General features: G+C 46.1%; 2 protein-coding genes across 3 annotated transcripts; both read left to right on the forward strand.

Moving 5' to 3' along the window:
- Positions 1-359: 359 nt before the first annotated feature.
- LOC132807715 (gastrula zinc finger protein XlCGF49.1-like) lies at positions 360-7,135 on the forward strand. 2 transcript variants are annotated; one of them, XM_060821749.1, is made up of 2 exons: positions 360-375; positions 5,488-7,135. In XM_060821749.1, the coding sequence occupies exon 2, from the start codon at positions 5,933-5,935 to the stop codon at positions 6,749-6,751; it is 819 nt and encodes a 272-aa protein (XP_060677732.1). In that variant the 5' UTR covers positions 360-375; positions 5,488-5,932; the 3' UTR covers positions 6,752-7,135. The 2 variants fall into 2 exon arrangements, with proteins under 2 accessions (XP_060677732.1, XP_060677731.1); XM_060821748.1 differs by having other exon boundaries at positions 368-455.
- Positions 7,136-16,181: 9,046 nt separating this feature from the next.
- LOC132807718 (gastrula zinc finger protein XlCGF49.1-like) lies at positions 16,182-16,652 on the forward strand. Its single transcript, XM_060821751.1, has one exon. The coding sequence runs from the start codon at positions 16,182-16,184 to the stop codon at positions 16,650-16,652; it is 471 nt and encodes a 156-aa protein (XP_060677734.1).
- Positions 16,653-17,448: the final 796 nt, after the last annotated feature.

Consider the following 17,448-nt stretch of genomic DNA (forward strand, 5'->3'; position numbering starts at 1 on the left):
TCTAGTTTTGGACTTCCTCTACCCTGGGGAAAGACATACAAAGCTGGACGAAATTCAAAAGGAATAAAATGTCGAGCCACAGGGAAAAATAAAATTGTGGCTGCAGCTTTTTTTCTCCTATTGACATTTGGACGCTGAAAATCTGTCGGTAACGCCAGCAGCTCCACAGAGCATACTGCGCATGCTTCTCGGTGTCAGCTAGCACTGCGCATGTACTGCGGTGTCAGCAAAAGCACTGAGCATGTTCGTCGCTGTCCGCGGAAACGGCGCATAACTTTCTTCTGAAGGACCAATGGTGAGACCCGGAGGACCGGAAGGAACCTGGTCCTCCTGCCAATCAGAACAGCGTCTTTGTCTGAATGCGGAAGTTGGGCAGTGAGTTTCTGAAGTTGCTGTTGTTCCTCTCTCTCTCTTTGAATGAACTTCACCCCAGACTGCAACTCTGCCCAACATCTGTGGGTACCGCACTCTCTTTTCTCACCCAGTTTTTCTATTCTTTTTCGTTCTGGGATTCAGTTGCTGATTTGCACGAACTGAAGGGAAAGGGAGTGAATCCAGGGAGGGGACAGACTCTGGAAAAGTTGGTCCAGGTCTGTGTCTCCGTTGGCAAACGCACAGCAAATGCAGTAGGACCACAATGTAAAGTTAAAGCCTATTGCTTTTTTAAAAAGGCAGAAAGGAGGTGCATGGTTTAAATGATAATATATTGGTTTGTGGAGAAAGTGATGACTGGAGATCAGAGTCAAGTGTCGCTGGAAAACACAGCAGGTCAGGCAGCATCCGAGGAGCAGGAGTCGACGTTTTGAGCACGAGTCTTTCATCAGGAATGATGTGTGGATGTACAAAGGGGTCTCAGCGTCCTTCTGCACCAGTCACTGCCAGTTGTCAGACAGGTGCAACAAGCAATCAGCAAGGCAAGTAGTATATTAGCAAGAGGAATTGAGTTCAAAAATGGGGATGACTTCCTGCAATTAGTGGGGGGGGTGGTAATTGAATATATTCAAGGCTGAGGTCATCTGGCTTCAGATGAACAACAAAGTGGATGGTTATAGGAGAAGGCAAGAAAATGGTTTTGAGAACATTACAGAATCATACAGCACAGAAATAGACCCTTCAGTCCAACTAGTCCTTGCTATGTTTGCATACTAAACTAATCCCATCTGCCAGTGTTTGGCCCATATCCCTCTGTCACAAAGCTGGTCCTTATTCTAAAAGCTGGTCCTTCTTCTCAAGGATACTGTGTCCTTGGTTTTTTTCAGAGTGGTAGTAAAATGGGCCTGGGCTCCAAAACGGATGTTTTAGTACAGAAATGAAAGGGTATTGGTCGGCTTTTTTGTTTATACGTCAACAGATGAGACGTTAGGCCCAAGCTTTTATGTTTTCGAAGTGACTTGCGTAATGAAAGACGAGTGATCTGTTGTGAAAGCTGAGGCCTTGTTTGAGTGAGTTCAGCAGTGGACTGTGTGGAGAAAGGTTGTTAAACTCTCTCTCCTTCAGCCCTTCTAACTTTGACCTGTCAGCCTCTGTTTCAGTTTTACTGTATGTTTAAGGGGTTTGTTTATTGGGACTGTTATGTATATTTGGAACAGTATAATTAAGTCTAGTTTAGACAGACTGAGTTCTGTGGATATTCTATATTCTGTTCTTTGTGTTTCATTCTGTATTCTTGTGAATACATTTATCTGTTTTAAATCCTGGTAGTCAACCTAGCTAACTCTGGGTAATTTTCACTGTGCACTTACTGAAACAAATAGCAAAGTTACGGTCTGTGCTGCCTGCTTAAGAATGTTTTGAGTGGTCTGGCCTAGTCCATAACACGTCCAAACCTTTCCGTTCACGTCCTTATCCAAATGTCTTTTAAACGTTGTAACTGTACCTGCATCCCCACTTCCTCTGGACATTCATTCCACATACGAACCATTCTCAATGGGAAAACAAAGGTGACCCTCCTGTCTTTTTAAAATCTTTCTCCACTCACCTTCAAAATTTGCTCCCTAACTTAAAACCCCCACTCTAAGGAAAGGACACCCATCATTCACCTCATCTATACCCCTGATAAGACCACCTCTCAACCTCCTATGCTCCAGTGAAAAAGGTCCCAGCCTATCCACCAAGATGTAGGTATATTCATATCCAGTTCAATGTTGCTCCCAGTTCTCTCTCATTATGTCCAGGACAGCAAGAGACCATAAGACATAGGAGCAGAAATTAGGCCATTTAGCCAATCAGGTCTGCTCCACCATTCAATCATGGCTGACAAGTTTCTCAACCCCATTCTCTTGCTTTCTCCCCGCAATACTCAATATCCTTGATGCACAAGAACCTATTTATCTCTGTCTTGAATATACTCAGTGACTTGCCCAACACAGCCTCTGTGGCAATGAATTCCATAGGTTTCGCACTCTCTGGCTACAAAGGTTTCCCCTTTATCTGCGTTCTAAATGGTCTTCCCTTAACTCTAAGGCTGTGCCCTTGGGGCCTTGTCTCTCCTACCAATGGAAACATCTTCCCAACATCTACTCTGTCCAGGCCAATCAGTATTCTGTATGTTTCAATGAGATCCCCCAAGCGTGGGCTGTAAATCAGTGTAAACCAGACCCTTCAGGATACAGCATGGATTAGGTTCAGCAAAGCGAGAATGGAGGGAGAATGTGTGGGGTGGAGATTTTCAGCGTTTAGGAAATAAGAGAGGAAAGAAAGTTCAATCTAAATTAGAATTAGGATGGGCTGATGGGCCGAGGAGTGGCAGATAAAGTTTCATTTAGATAAATGTGAGGTGTTGCATTTTGGAAAGGCACATCAGGCAGAATTTACACACTTAGTGGTAAGGCCATGGGGAGTGTTCCTGCATCAAGAGACCATGGATGCAGATTTGTAATTCAGTGAAAGTGGAGTCACAGGTAGACACAGTAGTGAAGGCGGCGTTTGGTGGCGCTTGCCTTTATTGATCAGAGCACTGAGTACAGGAGTTGGGAGTCATGTTAAGGCTGTACATAACATTAGTTAGGCCACTTTTGAAATACTGCATTCAATTCTGGTCTCCTATGTTAGAAAAATGTTGTGAAACTTTAAAAGAGTTTGGAAATGATTTATAAGGCTGTGGCCAGAGTTGGAGGGTTTGAGTTATAGGGAGAGGCTGAAAAGACTGCGGCTGTTTTCCCTGGAGCGTAGGAGGCTGAGAGATGACCTTATAGATGTTTATAAGGGGCTTCGATAGGAGTCCAAAATGAGGGAGAGAGAAAAAGGAGTTTACACTGCAGTGAATCTGCACAGTTACTGGACATTGCAGTGCATCTGGGAAAGGTTAATGAACAGCAAAATTCACAGCTGACCATGGAGGAACCTGTGTGGGGGAACTCACAGAACAGGACCAGAGAAGTGTATAGTCTTTAACATGTAACCGAGCTGTAAGTCTGCAGTCGGGAATGGAGTGGATTCTTTCTTGATCATATGTTTTACTGACATCTGTCTCTTGATTAAATTTTAAAATATAAACCACAAGTACTGTGTTAGCCCAGAGCACTTTTTTAGAACAAAAAGACGGTGCTTTTTTTTGGGTCTGTAGATTGTGAAGGAGCAAAGGTGGCCATTATGAGAGTGATATGCTCTTCCTGTCAGATGTGGGAGATTAGGGAGAGTGTCCATGTTACTGGTGAATATGTCTGCAGTAAGTGTGTTTGCTTGTAAATCCTATTGGATCGCATGGATAAGTTGCAGCGACAGTTCGAGGTAATGAGGAATCTACAAGACCTGGGACTATGATGGTTTGGCAGTTATAGGAAGGGAGAAAAACCGCAGCTACAGGCATGGAGATGGGGAAGGAGGGGTAGGCAGGTAGTGCAGGAGTCTTCTGTGGCTGTCCCCATTTCAAACAAATCTGCTGATTTGGAAAATGTAGAGGGTGATGGTCTCTCAGGGAATGCAGGACGAACAGCCAAGTTTCTGGTCTCGAGACATGCTCTCATGCAATGAGGGGTACATCGGGTTCCAAGTGATCAATTGTGATAAGGGGCTCTCTAGTCAGAGGCACAGACTGATGTTTCTGTGGTTAGCAGCGAAAAATCAGAATGGTGTGTCACCTCCCTGGTGCCAGGATCAAGGCTGTCTCAGAGAGGGTGCAGAATGTTCTCAAAAGGGAGAGGGACTGGTAAGAGGTCATTGTACACATTGGAACCAATGACATAGGAAGGGAAAAGGATGTGATTCTGAAGGGACAGTGGAGAAAGTCAGGCACAAATTTAAAAAAAGAGGTCCTCGAGTCTAGGAAAATCTGGATTACTGCCAGTGCTATGAACTAGTGAGGGTTGGAATAGAGAGGATAGAGCAGATGAATGCATGGCTGAGGAGGTGGTGCATGGGAGAAGGGTTCACATTTTTGGATCACTGGAATCTCTTCTGGGGTAGATGTGACCTGTACAAGAAGGATAGATTGCACCTGAATATTGGAAGAGGGCTAATATACTGGCAGGGAAATTTGCAAGAGCTGCTGGGGAGGATTTTAAACTAGCAAGGTGGGTGTGTGGGGAGGTACCCAGGGATATAGTGAGGAAAGAGATCAATCTGAGACTGGTACAGTTGGGAAAGGGAATGAATCAAACAGTCAGGTAGGAAGGGACAAAACAGAGAGCAAGGTAGGACTGACAAATTAAACTGCATTTACTTCATTGCAAGAGGCCGAACAGGGAAGGCAGATGAACTCAGGGCATGATTAGGAAGATGGGATATGATATCAGAGCAATTACAGAAAGGTGGCTCAGTGATGAGCAGGACAGGCAGCTTAATGTTCCAGGATACAAATGCTACAGGAAGGATAGAAAGGGAGGCAAGAGATGAGGGGGAGTGGTGTTTTTGATAAGGGATAGTATTCCTGCTGGCCTTAAGGAGGACATTCCTAGGAATACATCCAGGAAGGCTATTTGGTTGGAACTGAGAAATAAGGAAGGGATGATCACCTTATTGGGATTGTGTTGTGGGAAATTGAGAAACAAATTTGTATGGAAATTTCAGATACCTGTAAGAGGAATAGGATGGTTATTGTTAGGGATTTTAACTTTTCAAACATAGACTGGGATTGCCATCGTGCTACGGGTTTAGATGGAGAGCAATTTGTTAGAAACCGACCTAAGGGGCAAGTTTTTCATGCAGAAGGTGATGTGTGTACAAAGCTGCCAGAGGAAGTGGTGGGTGCTGGTACAATTATGACATTTAAAAGGCATCTGGATAGGTATATGAATAGGAGGGGTTTAGAGGGTTATTGGTCAAATGCTGGCAAATGGAGCTAGATTAATTTTGGATATCTGGTCGTCATGGATGAGTGGACCAAAGGGTCTGTTTCTGTGCTGTGTCTCTCTGACTCTGGCTTGTCACTAACGTTTGCCACGTCTCTATGGTCAGTTTCTTTCTGATGTCGGTGTCAATACCTTGTCTCATTCCGACCCCACCTCCCCACTGGATTGACAGTGATGACTTTTGTAATTTTTTTTACAGACTATCTGAAGAGGGAAGTTTCAAAATCAACAACTTATGCTTGACTCTCCTGCTCCTTGGATGCTGCCTTACCTGCTGTGTTTTTCCAGCACGACACTTTTCGACTCTGATCTCCAGCATCTGCGGTCGTCATTTTCACATCAATTTCTGACAGTCACTCAATCCATCGGGACAGCAACGATTTTTGACTATGATTCTGTGAGAAGGAGCAATGCTTTTTGGTTCCTGTTTCATAACATTTCCTGCATCAGTGGGACTGGATGAGAGACCCTACTGTTGCAGTGCACCGAGTGTGGAGCCAGAAACAGTTATACGGCCTGGAAAGAGGAATTCACACTGGGGAGGGGCTGCACACATGTTTGTGTGTGGCTGAAGCTTCAGCCATGGAGAAACCCGAGGAATCCTGCCCCATGGAGAAACCGTGGAAGTGTGGTGACTGTGGGAAATGCTTCAGTTTCCTGTCTGCCCTGGAGACTCATCGGCGCAGCCACACCGGGGAGAGGCCGTTCTCCTGCCCCGAGTGCGGGAAGGGTTTTACCCGCTCCTCCAACCTGATGGCCCATTGTGGGTCCACACAGCGAGGAGTCCGTTCTCCTGCCCCGAGTGTGAGAAGAGCTTTGCCCAGGCCTCTACCCTCATGGCCCACCGGCGGGTCCACACTGCGGTGAGATCCTTCCCCTGCCCTCAGTGCGGGAAGGCCTTCAGCAAATCCTCCAACCTGCTGACCCACCGGTGGCTCCGCACTGGGGAGAGGCCCTTCAGCTGCCCTGAGTGTGGGAAGGCCTTCAGCAATTCACCCGCCCTGCTGAGGCACCAGTGGATCCACACCGGGGAGAGGCCATTCTCCTGCCCTGAGTGTGGGAAGAACTTTACCCGCTCCTCCCACCTGCTGACCCACCGGCGGGTCCACACGGGGGAGAGGCCCTTCAGCTGCCCTGAGTGTGGGAAGTCCTTCGATAATTCCTCTGCCCTGCTGAGGCACCAGCACGTCCACACGGGGGAGAGGCTGTTCCCCTGCCCTGAGTGTGAGAAGGGCTTTAAACGCTCCTCTGACGTGCTGGACCACCAGCGGGTCCACACGGGGGAGAGACCGTTCAGCTGCCCTGAGTGCGGGAAGGGCTTTACTCAGGACTCCAACCTGCTGAGGCACCAGCAGGTCCACACTGGGGAGAGGCCACTTGCCTGCCCCAAGTGCAGGCGGAGGTTCATGTCGTCCAGTAACTTGCAGAGACACCAAAGGGGGCACCAGCAGATTCCGTCGTGACGCTGATGTGGGTCACCCCCAGGACTGACCCTCCTGCCCGTTCTGACAGTGGGTGCAGTGAGAACGTCAGAGAGCTCTCTGTTTTCTGCTAGACAGCACCCACACACCCCTCCCATCTTCCCCCAACCCCAGGTTGGCTCACGGGCGGCACAGTAGCTCAGTGATTAGTGCCACTGCATCATATCGCCAGGGACCGGGGTTCGATTCCACCCTCAGGGTGACTGTCTTTGTGGAGTTTGCGCATTCTCCCCCCATGCCTGCAAGGGTTTCCTCTGGGTGCTCCCATAATCCAAACATGAGCAAGTGAATTAGCCAAGCTAAGTTGTCCCAGAGTGTTCAGGGATGTGTAGGTGCAGTGTATTGTTTAGGGGGTAATGTAGATTAATGGGGTAGGGGAATGGGTCTGGGTGGGTTACTCTTCAGAGGGTCGGTGTGGACTTGTTGGGTTGAAGGGCCTGTTTCCCTGTAGGATTCTGTGAGCTTTGCTTGCAGTGCTGCTCACTGAGCCCAGGACTGCATGTTCCCACTGAATTGATCGGCACAAACCTCAAATGGCATCCAAACCAATGTACCAAACTAAAGGGGTAGCCATGGGCACCCGCATGGGACCCAGCTATGCCTGCCTCTTTGTCGGGTACGTGGAACAGTCCATTTTCCTCAGCTACACCTGTTCCTCCAGTACATCGACGACCATATTGGTGCCACTTCATGCTCTCACAAGCAGTTTGAACAGTTCGTCATCTTTATCAACACCTTTCATCCCGACCTCAAATTCACCTGGACCATATCCCTTTTCAGGACCTCTCCATCTCTGGCTACCGACTAACCATGGACATCTACTACAAGCCCACCAACTCCCACAGCTACCTAGATTACGCCTCCTCCCACCGCATCTCCTGTAAAAACGCAATCTCTTATCCCCAGTTCCTCCGCAGCATCTGTTCCCAGGATGACCAATTCCACCGTGGAAAATCCCAGAGGGCCTCCTCCTTCCAAGTTCACAATTTCTCTTCCCACGTGGTCGCCAATGCCCTCCAGCACATCTCCTCCACATCCTGCATCAACGGCCTTGAACCCCACCCCTCCCACCGTCCTCACCTTCCACCCCACCAACCTCCAGATACATCACATCAGCCTCTGCTACCTACAAACAAAAGCCACCACTAGGTATATTTTTCTCTCCCCACCCCTACCAGCATTCCAGAGAGGCCATTTACTCTGCGACTCCCTCGTCAGGTCCATGCGCCCACAACCAGCCCACACCCCACTCCCGGCCCCTTCCCCACCACCACAGGAAGTGTAAAACCTGCGCCCATACCACTCCTCTCACCTCCATCCAGGGCCCCAAAGGATCCTTCCACATCTGACAGAAATTTACCTGGACCTCCACCAGTGTCATCCACTGTATCCATTGCATCCAATGTGGTCTTCTCTACGTCAGAGAGACAGGACACCAACTTGTGGATTGTTTCAGAGAACCACTCTGGGACACCCACAAACCTCACCGCCCTGTGGCTGAACACTTCAACTCCCCCTCTCATTCTATCAAGATCATTGAGGTCCTGGGTTGTCTGCATCGCCAAACCCTTACCACCTGACGCCTGGAGGAAGAACACCTCTTATTCCGCCTTGGGTCCCTGCAACCACATGGGATCAATGTGGAATTCAAAAGTTTCCTCATGTATCCTCCTCCTCCTTCTCCTCTCTCCCCCATCCCCCCGCCCCCATCCCAGCCACAAGCCTCCACTTGGCAGCGTCCTCCTGACCTGTTCATCATCTTTCCCATCTATCTGCCCCGCCCTCCTCTCCGACCAATCATCTTCATCTGCTTATCGCATTCTCAGCTACCTTCTCCCAAACACCCCCCCTTCAATTTATCTCTTAGCCCTCCCCGCCCACAAGCCTCATTGCTGATGAAGGGTTTAATGCCTTAAACGTCAATTCTCTTGCTCCTTGGATGCTGCCTGACCTGCTGTACTTTTCCAGCACCACACTCTTGACTCTGTCCACCTATGTTGTCAGAGATATAGGACCTGCTCCAAACTGATCCACAGTCCAGTTGATGGGACAGGAAACCGCTTCCTTTCTCGAGACAAGTCTCCCGAAGAGAACTTGCTGGCTAACTGATGTACTGAACTTCACAGTGTCCCACTGCTCTCAGTTACCTGGAAGGGGTCCACACATGTGCCTAAGGTGGTGCTCGAGACCTTTAATATCTCTTTGGGATTGATCCTCATTCATTTGAGGCTGTGCAGTCATACAGCCCGGAAACAGACCATTCAGTCCATGATCCCCAACTGAACCAGTCCCACCTGCCTGCACCTGGCCCTTATTCGATAGTCATAGTCATAGAGATGCACAGGACGGAAACAAACCATTGAATCCAACTCATCCATGCTGACCAGATATCCTAATCTAATCCTACCGAAGGATGCAGGATTAAGAGTTCTCTTTGGCAAGAGACCTTAACAAGCTGTAGTAATGGACTCAACGTATGCGATCATATTTCATCTCATATTTTAGAGACATGGTAACTAGATTTAGCCTGTCTACAATAATATATATAAAGAGGAGGGGATCATAACACAGGTAATGGAAAAATTAATAAGGAATGGAAGGGGTGGGGGGGAATGGTAGTGAAAATACAGTGAAATGGGGGGATTTCATTCAAACCTAATTTCGAAATATGTATGAAAATATAGAGACTGCAGTCCTGAACATGACAGTAAAATGTCCCTTTCATAAAGAAGCATAGGCAAGAAATCAGACAGAGATACATTTGTCCCATTGAGCCTGCACTGACACACCAAAGAGCATCCCACCCAGGATCATCCCATTCTCCTGCATTTAGCATGACTAATCCACTTAACCTACACATCACAGAGCAATTTCGCATGGTCAATCCACCTAACCTGCACATCTTTGGACTGTGGAAGGAAACCTATGCAGACGTGGGTGGCGCGGTGGCACAGTGGTTAGCACTGCTGCCTCACAGCGCCAGGAACCTGGGTTCGATTCCCGCCTCAGGCGACTGACTGTGTGGAGTTTGCACGTTCTCCCCGTGTGAGGTAGCAATGTTAAGCACTGTGCCACCCCAATATGATATAAAATTTAAACAAATGCTCTAAGCTGCAAATTTGTCCATGTGAAGAACTTACTGCAAATGATTTGAAGCAAGAATCCATATGAATTGTGTTTTAATGATTTAAAATCTTCGACCTTTGGAATGGTCTGCGAGAGAGAGTGTTGGAGTCAGATTCAATTATGGCATTCAAAAGAGAGTTGGATCATTAAACTGAAATGGAAAGTAATCAGTGTTCGGTGAGGAGTACTACTGGGTACTGTGGTGATTATAATTAGGTCAGTCAGGTGAGTTCCCTTATTGGAGGTGTTCACCTGCACTTCTTAACGTTTCACTTCAATAACCTTGAGATTCCCAATATCTGTAGGGCGCTTCCTCTGTTCAAGTGTCTACTCGAGTGACTCAATGTCAAATTTTGTTTGTGAATTGTTCCTCTGATATCCCATGAGAGGGGTTATGATATTAACAGTGGTATCGAAATAGTTGTGGGTCATAATGTGCCCAAGTGAGAAAGAATAAACTGACCAACCTTAAATATTCATTTTTAAATCATGGAAATAAAATTAATGTTTGAAAAATATCCAACTTGTCATGTATTAAGAAGATCAGAAATAGGAATGGGAATAGGTAATTGACTGTTGAGATGCTCTGTCTTTCATCACCATCCATGGCTGATCATTTATCTGAATTCTCTTTCCTGCACGTTTTGTTTTCCATGTCTTCACCTGATGAAGAGGCTACGCTCCAAGTGCGTGCGATTTCAAATAAACGTGTTGGACTGTAGTTGTGTGACTAATGATTGAAAAAAACTGAGGATATTATTACACAAACTGGATCAGTGGGATTTGAACCTGAGCCTCAGGGCTCTATGGGAGACGACAGCTGCAACCACACAAAAAAACCTCTGTAGTAAATAGGCCCTCTTCTGTTGAATGAGAGGAAACATCTTCCTCCTCACCATGAGACATGACCACTGTACACTCCGAGCCCATTACAGTAAATGGAGCCGTCTCCTATTGAATGAATGAGTGGGAACACCTTCCTCCTGTCCCCCTCGAGACCATTGTAGTAAAGGGGCGGGGACAGTGAAGGGCCTGCGAACCTCTCCACCAATCCCAAAGCCTGCGGTCGGTGCGGACTAATCGAAGAGTGACATTCCGGGTTGTGGCTTCCTTTTTGACTGCAAAGCCGGCTGTTATTGGTCAGGTGGAGTAAGGTGCGCTCTGATTGGAGGGGGCATGGATGACGCGCGTCACCGAAGGAGGAGACGGAATGAAGAAGAAAAACAAAGATGGCGGCGCGAGGCTGCGGTTTCTGACGGAGGGAGGGGGGCAGACAGGCATCGTTTACCTCAGAAAATACCTTTAAAATACATTTCAAATTAAACTCGGAACTTTTCAAGCAAACGTTGTGAAGAAAAGGAGACAGTCCCCGGTGGTGTTTATTGTTTATTTGTGTATAATTCCTGGGGCCTGGGAAGGGGGAGGTGACGGTTACCGGGTGAACGGGAAAACAAATTAAAACTGTCGGCGGTGGAGGAGAGAGAGCCGGCGCCCGCGGCTTCTTCGGCGGCGGCCGGAGCCCAGGAGCTCAACAACCCCCCGGAGCTGGAGGAAGGTCCGAGCTCCAAGAAGCGGGGGGTCCGGCTGGAGGCTGGATTTACTCAAGGCTTGTATCTATTAACTTATTTAAATGGTACCTACTGTATGGGGGTATGGTTTACATTAAAACCGGAGGATCATGTCAGAGTGTTTGTTTATATTGAGCAGTTGTAGTTGGTAAAATACACTCCCTGGAGGAACACCTTCTATGATGCTGCATTTCTTACCTTCTGCCCTTCCCCCATCTGTTATCTCTCATCTCAATTTTACATTTTCGGTCAAATTTAGTTTCACAATAATCGGACATGGTATTCACTGTATTATTAATAAATCTGTTGGATTGTTGTTAAACAAAATTAATGGTGTAATTTCATTTATGATGTCTGAGTTTGACATTGAATGTGCAGGTGGGAATACCAGTAAGTTGTAAAAATAAATCAAGAGCTTGTCCTTTTTTAACAAAAAAAGGAGTTTAATGATATTATTGGCACTGTCTCCTTGAGCATGAAGATTCAAATCTGAGCAGCAAACCATTTCATGCAGTCATCCAGTTTAATTCAAGCCTAAGAAAATAATTCTGGCAGGCTAAGATTTATACAACCCAAAATATAATTGATTATCTTGTGTATTCTTATCTTTAAGCCGTAACAGAAGGCATTTCGTGGCAGTTTGAGACTGAAACATAGCTGGAAAGAATGTAGATTGATGAAGAAAATCAAATGGCAGAGTCTGATGCCACAATCTGTCAGTCTGGCTTGATTGCATGGGTGATGGTTCTTCAAAAGCACCTTCCAAGCCATGGCCTCAACCACCAAGAACAGACAAGTGTGAACACAGGATTCCGACTGCAAGATATATCGCATTGCTTCTTTGTTATTGACCAAAATGCTGGAACTCATTCCTGAACATTGTTGCAGACCACACCATGTTTGTGAAGCAATTTAACAGGCAGCTCAGGACCACCTTTTCAAGGTCAGTTTGGAAAGAGTTGTTGGTACAGCCAATGATATTAACATCTCATGAAATGGTAAGCAAAGAGCCCAGGGTGTTGGAGGCTGAATGTTAGCATGGATAGAGGATGGACTAACTACCACAGTTATGGTAAGGGCCATGTTCAGGATGGCAACTTGTAATTTGTGGTGTACCACGGGGATCAGCGCTGGGGTCAACATTATTTACAATATGTATACGAATTACTTGGATAAGTAAAGTGAATGTACTTTTGCAGAAGAGACAGTTGATGTGAAAGCAGGTGGTGAGGATGACATTAGATATCTGGAGAGGGATATAGACAGGTTAAGCAAATGAACGAAAGCTTGGCAGATGGGAAAATGAGGTCATGCAGTTTGTCAGGAGGTGAAGAACTGAATATTAAATGGAGAAAACTTTAGAGGGATTTGGAATCACATCCACGAATCTCTTCATCCAATTTCAGTAAGTAATAGGGAGGCAAATGGGAGTTTGGCCTTTTCAACAGAGTATAAATGTAGAAAGGTTATAGTGAACCTTTGTAAGGCCCTAGTCAGGCCACAAGTGAATACTCTGAACGGTTTAGGACCCTTTACCTGAGGAAAGATATATTGGCATTGGAGGCAGTCCAGAGATGGTTGACCATGATGATATCAGGGATGGAAAGAATGTCTTATGAGGAGAAATGAATAGGTTGGGCCTGTGCTTATTAGAAGTTAGAAGAATTAGAGGTAACCTTATTGTCACGTACAAGATTCTGAGGAGACTTGACAGGCTGGACGTGGGAAAGTGGGTGAGTCTGGGACCAGAGGAAGTAACCTCCAAATAAGAGATTGCATGTTTAGGACAGATAGGAATTTCTCCTGAGGGCAGTAAATCTGTGGAACTTGATACTAAAAGGGCTGTTGAGCCTGGGTTGTTATGTGCATTCAAGGCTGAGATAGTGTTTGTTTTAATCAGTAAGCGAATTGAGGATTACTGAGGATTATGGGACAATGGCAGAAAAGTGGAGTAAATGTTTACCAGAATAATTGTGATCTGAATGAATGGCAGAGTCAACTCAATGGGCTGAATTGAATAGTAAATACTAATGAGGAAAAGGATACAACTGGCAATTACAGACCAGTCAATGTTGGGAAGCCTAGAGATTGTAGGGAGTTGGTGGCATTTGGGCATTGTTACTGGATTTAACATCTGGAGTTTCAAAATGATGCTGCTATGGCCCCGATGCAATTTGAAATCAATTTATGTATCTGGAATATAAAGCTGCTTTGATGATCTTATCAATTGTCATAAGTACCGATCTTGTTCACTAATAACCTTTTTTTTAAGGAAGGAAATCTTCAGTCCTTTCCCAGTTTGGTGAATGTGTCACTCTTGATCCAAAGTCATGTGATTGACTCTTAACTGCCCTCTGAATTGGCACTTGGTTCTTTTAGGAGACAAAGTGTCACATTCCATGAATGAATAAAGAAAAATATTCAGGACAAGATTGTCACTGTCAGTGAAGGGAAGATTGTGATCTAGTGATACTGGTTAAGTAGCCCAGAGATTTCGGTTTTCTGAGAACAAAAATTAAAATCCCATCCTGGATGCTAGTGGACTTTATTTTCAATGAATAAAAAGATCAGGAAGTGAGAGTTTGTCTCAGTACTGGCAACAAGGAAACCATTATTGGCTAAGACAATGAATTGCAGATGTTGGAGATCAGCAACAATTGCTGGGAAACTGCAGCAGGTCTGGCAGCATCTGTGGAAAGAAAACAATTAATGTTTTGAATCCAGCCTAATTTTGAAGGACTCAAAACAGTAACACTGTCGTCTCCTCATAGATGCTGCCAGAACTATTGCTTTTGTCCAATCATTACTGATTGTTGTGAAAGTATTCTTTCGGGAGGGAAATCTACCATTCACAACCCTACACATGTGTGCGCACGCTCACATCATGTGACTCCAGACCTACTACAATGTGGTTGACTCTCAACGAAGTTCTAGCATGTAGCCAATTGCTCGGTCCAAAGGCCATGAAGGATGGTGAGCAAATGTTGGACATGCGAGCAACAATCCCATCCCTCAAAATATTTTCTTATATATTATAAAGCATAGGTTAATGAAGGACAGCCAAAACAAACTGCTGTGGGAAGGTCATGCCCAACTAACTTGATTTGCTTGTAGTTATAAATGTTGTTTTTAAAATCTTCTTCAGCGAGGACATTGGTTCCATCATTGTTGCAATACTGCATGCAATTCTGTGCTTTCTGATACAGGAAGGGTGCTATGAAATTTGAAAGGGTTCAGAAAACATTTACAAGGATGCTGCCAGGGCTGGAGGGTTTGAGCTACAGGAAGAGGCTGAATAGATTGGGGCTGTTTTCCCTGGAGCTTTGGAGGCTGAGGAGTGACTTTAAAGACATTTATAAAATCATGAGAGGCATGGGTAGGGTAAATAGGCAAGGTCTTTTCCCTTGGGTGGGGGAATCCAAAATTAGAGGGCAAAGGTTTAAGGTTAATGGCAAATGGAGTTTAATATAGATAAGTGTGAGTTCTTATATTTTGTATCGTCAAATCAAGACCGGAATTTCATGGTGACTGGTAGGACTTTAAGGAGTGTAATGGAACGTAGGGATCTTGGAAGGACTCTAGCAAATTAGAGTCGAGATAAGCACCAAATAATAACACATACCAACAAGCACCAAATCTGTTTCATATGCAGGATTTCAAACCAAGAGATGTAGGGGTGCAGGTTCATCGCACCTGGAAAGTGGAGTCATGGGTAGACAGGGCGGTGAAGAAGACTTTTGGCATGTTTGCTTTCATCAGTCAGAGTACTGAGTACAGGAGTTGGGATGAATTATTGCAGCTGTCATAGATTTCACATAACAACACAAGATGTGACCCTGTCCTGCCCTGACTGACCGTCCCTTTGCATATCAGGGGGAAGACACCCCTTTAATTGTGATGATCAGGAAACATGCCATCCTTCAAAAAAAGGGCTGTGTTCACAAATATTTGGACAGAGGAAGGAAGTTGAAGTTTGGGTGAAGATCAATCTTCATTCAGAGAGAGAAGAAGAGCAGCAGCAGCTTCAGAAATTCATGGTCCAACTTCTGAAAATACCTTGTCTGATTTGCAGTTGTTTCTGGGCTTGTAATACCGTACTGCAGCATATTGTAGATCTTCAGTAAGAACGTCAATACTGCACTAGAGGTCCATTCAGCAAGTTGAGTCCATGTGAACTCTTTGTTGAGGTATGCAGTCTGCCCCATAACCCTGTTGGTTTACAGTTACATATGGATCTACACAAAGATCTTTGGGATTGAGAGGAAAGAATGTTCCACAGTAACTAGAATTACGTTTAGATTTTCTGTCATGGACTGACTGTGATGATCCTTGCAATCACTTCACAAGAATATTACAAGAGAAGAATTTGGAGGCAGAAATCTCAGACCAAATATCACATCAAAGTCTGACAGTCACTTGATTCACGAGGACGTGGATATTGATGACCTTGAAAACAAAGAGGAGAAAGTCTGTCTGCTTAGTTAGGTTTTAAACGTCAGTGTGACTGGAACCTTAGAGTCTCACATACCCACACACAAGAGTAGTGACTGGAACAAGCTTTACAGACTGAATGAGAGTGTTCCAATTATCAGAGGGTTCACCAGTAACACCACACACATGCTGTAAGTGTGAGCGAGTTTTCAACTGATTGTTAAGGTCAGAGACAGACGAGGGCACCTGTACCATGGAGAAACCGTGGAAATGTGGGGAGTGTGGGAATGGTTTCCCTTCGCCATCTGCGCTGGAGATTCATTGGCGTTTGCACGTCGGGCAGCGGCTATTCACCTGTACTCATGCAGGAAAGGCTTCCCTCAGTTACACCACCTCCTGGCCTCCAGCGGGTCCACACCAGCAAAAACCCGTTCATCTGCCCCGTGTGTGGGCAGGGCTTCACTCAGTCACACCAGCTGTTGCCGCACCAGCGGATGCACACTGGGGAGAAACCATTTTCCTGCTCCGTGTGCGGGAAGGGCTACACCCGGTCGTATCACCTGCTGCTCGGCTTCCACGTCCACACTGGGGAGAAGCCGTTCACCTGTCCCGTGTGGAGCAATGACTTCTGTGATTCCTCCACCCTGCACAAACACCAGCACATCCACACCAAGGAGCAGCCGTTCACCTGTCCAGTGTGTGGGAAGGGCTTCACCCAGTCGTGCAACTTGTGGAGACACCAGCAACTTCACAAGTGAGATTGCGCAGGGATTCGGGTTGGATTCTGCTGTTACCGCTGCTGAGAGTCACATCTTGAACCCTGTTTAGTGGGTGAAGTGGGAGGGGTAAGGGGTTCCTTTATGCTGACTGGTCGCTCTCACACCCACTTTACTTCCAATGGGGGCTGATGCTCTCTGAGTCTGGGATTGCACCATCCCTATGGAACAGTCCACAGAAGTGGCTGAAGTGCATTTAGATCTGAAATAGATACATTTGTCTCTGTCCCATTGAGTCTCCAAAATCAAAATGATGAGACACACCGATTGGCTGGATGGGGGTGGCATGGTGGCTCAATCATCTAATTGGCCTCTGTCAGTGTTTATGCTACACCTGAGCATCCACCCACCCCTTCATCAGCATACAGGTATCCCCTGTTTTTGAAAGTTCACTTTACCCCCTACCCCCTCCCCATCCAAGACTGTGCCAATTCTTAATCCTAACTTAGATCTGCTATTTATTGCCGATGTGTGGTTCCTGTCCCTGTATTCACCTCCCATTCATGTGTCTATCCAGATATACCTTAAGTGTTGCTAAGGTGCCTCTTTCCACTCCATCCAATGGCAATGCATTCCAGGCATCCAGCATCCAACTGTGTGAAAAATCTTCCCTTTCAATTCTCCCCCAGACTGTCCCCTTCTCACCTTGAACCTGTGCCCTCTTGTAGTTGACTTTTCCACTCTGGGGAGGGGGAAAGCCTCTGACTATCTAACAGACTATCTGGCCCAACACCAAACATCCAAAGAATAATCCACACAGACCCATTTCCCTATCCCT

Source organism: Hemiscyllium ocellatum (genome assembly GCF_020745735.1).
Source record: "Hemiscyllium ocellatum isolate sHemOce1 chromosome 27 unlocalized genomic scaffold, sHemOce1.pat.X.cur. SUPER_27_unloc_20, whole genome shotgun sequence".
Classification (NCBI taxonomy): Eukaryota; Metazoa; Chordata; class Chondrichthyes; order Orectolobiformes; family Hemiscylliidae; genus Hemiscyllium; species Hemiscyllium ocellatum.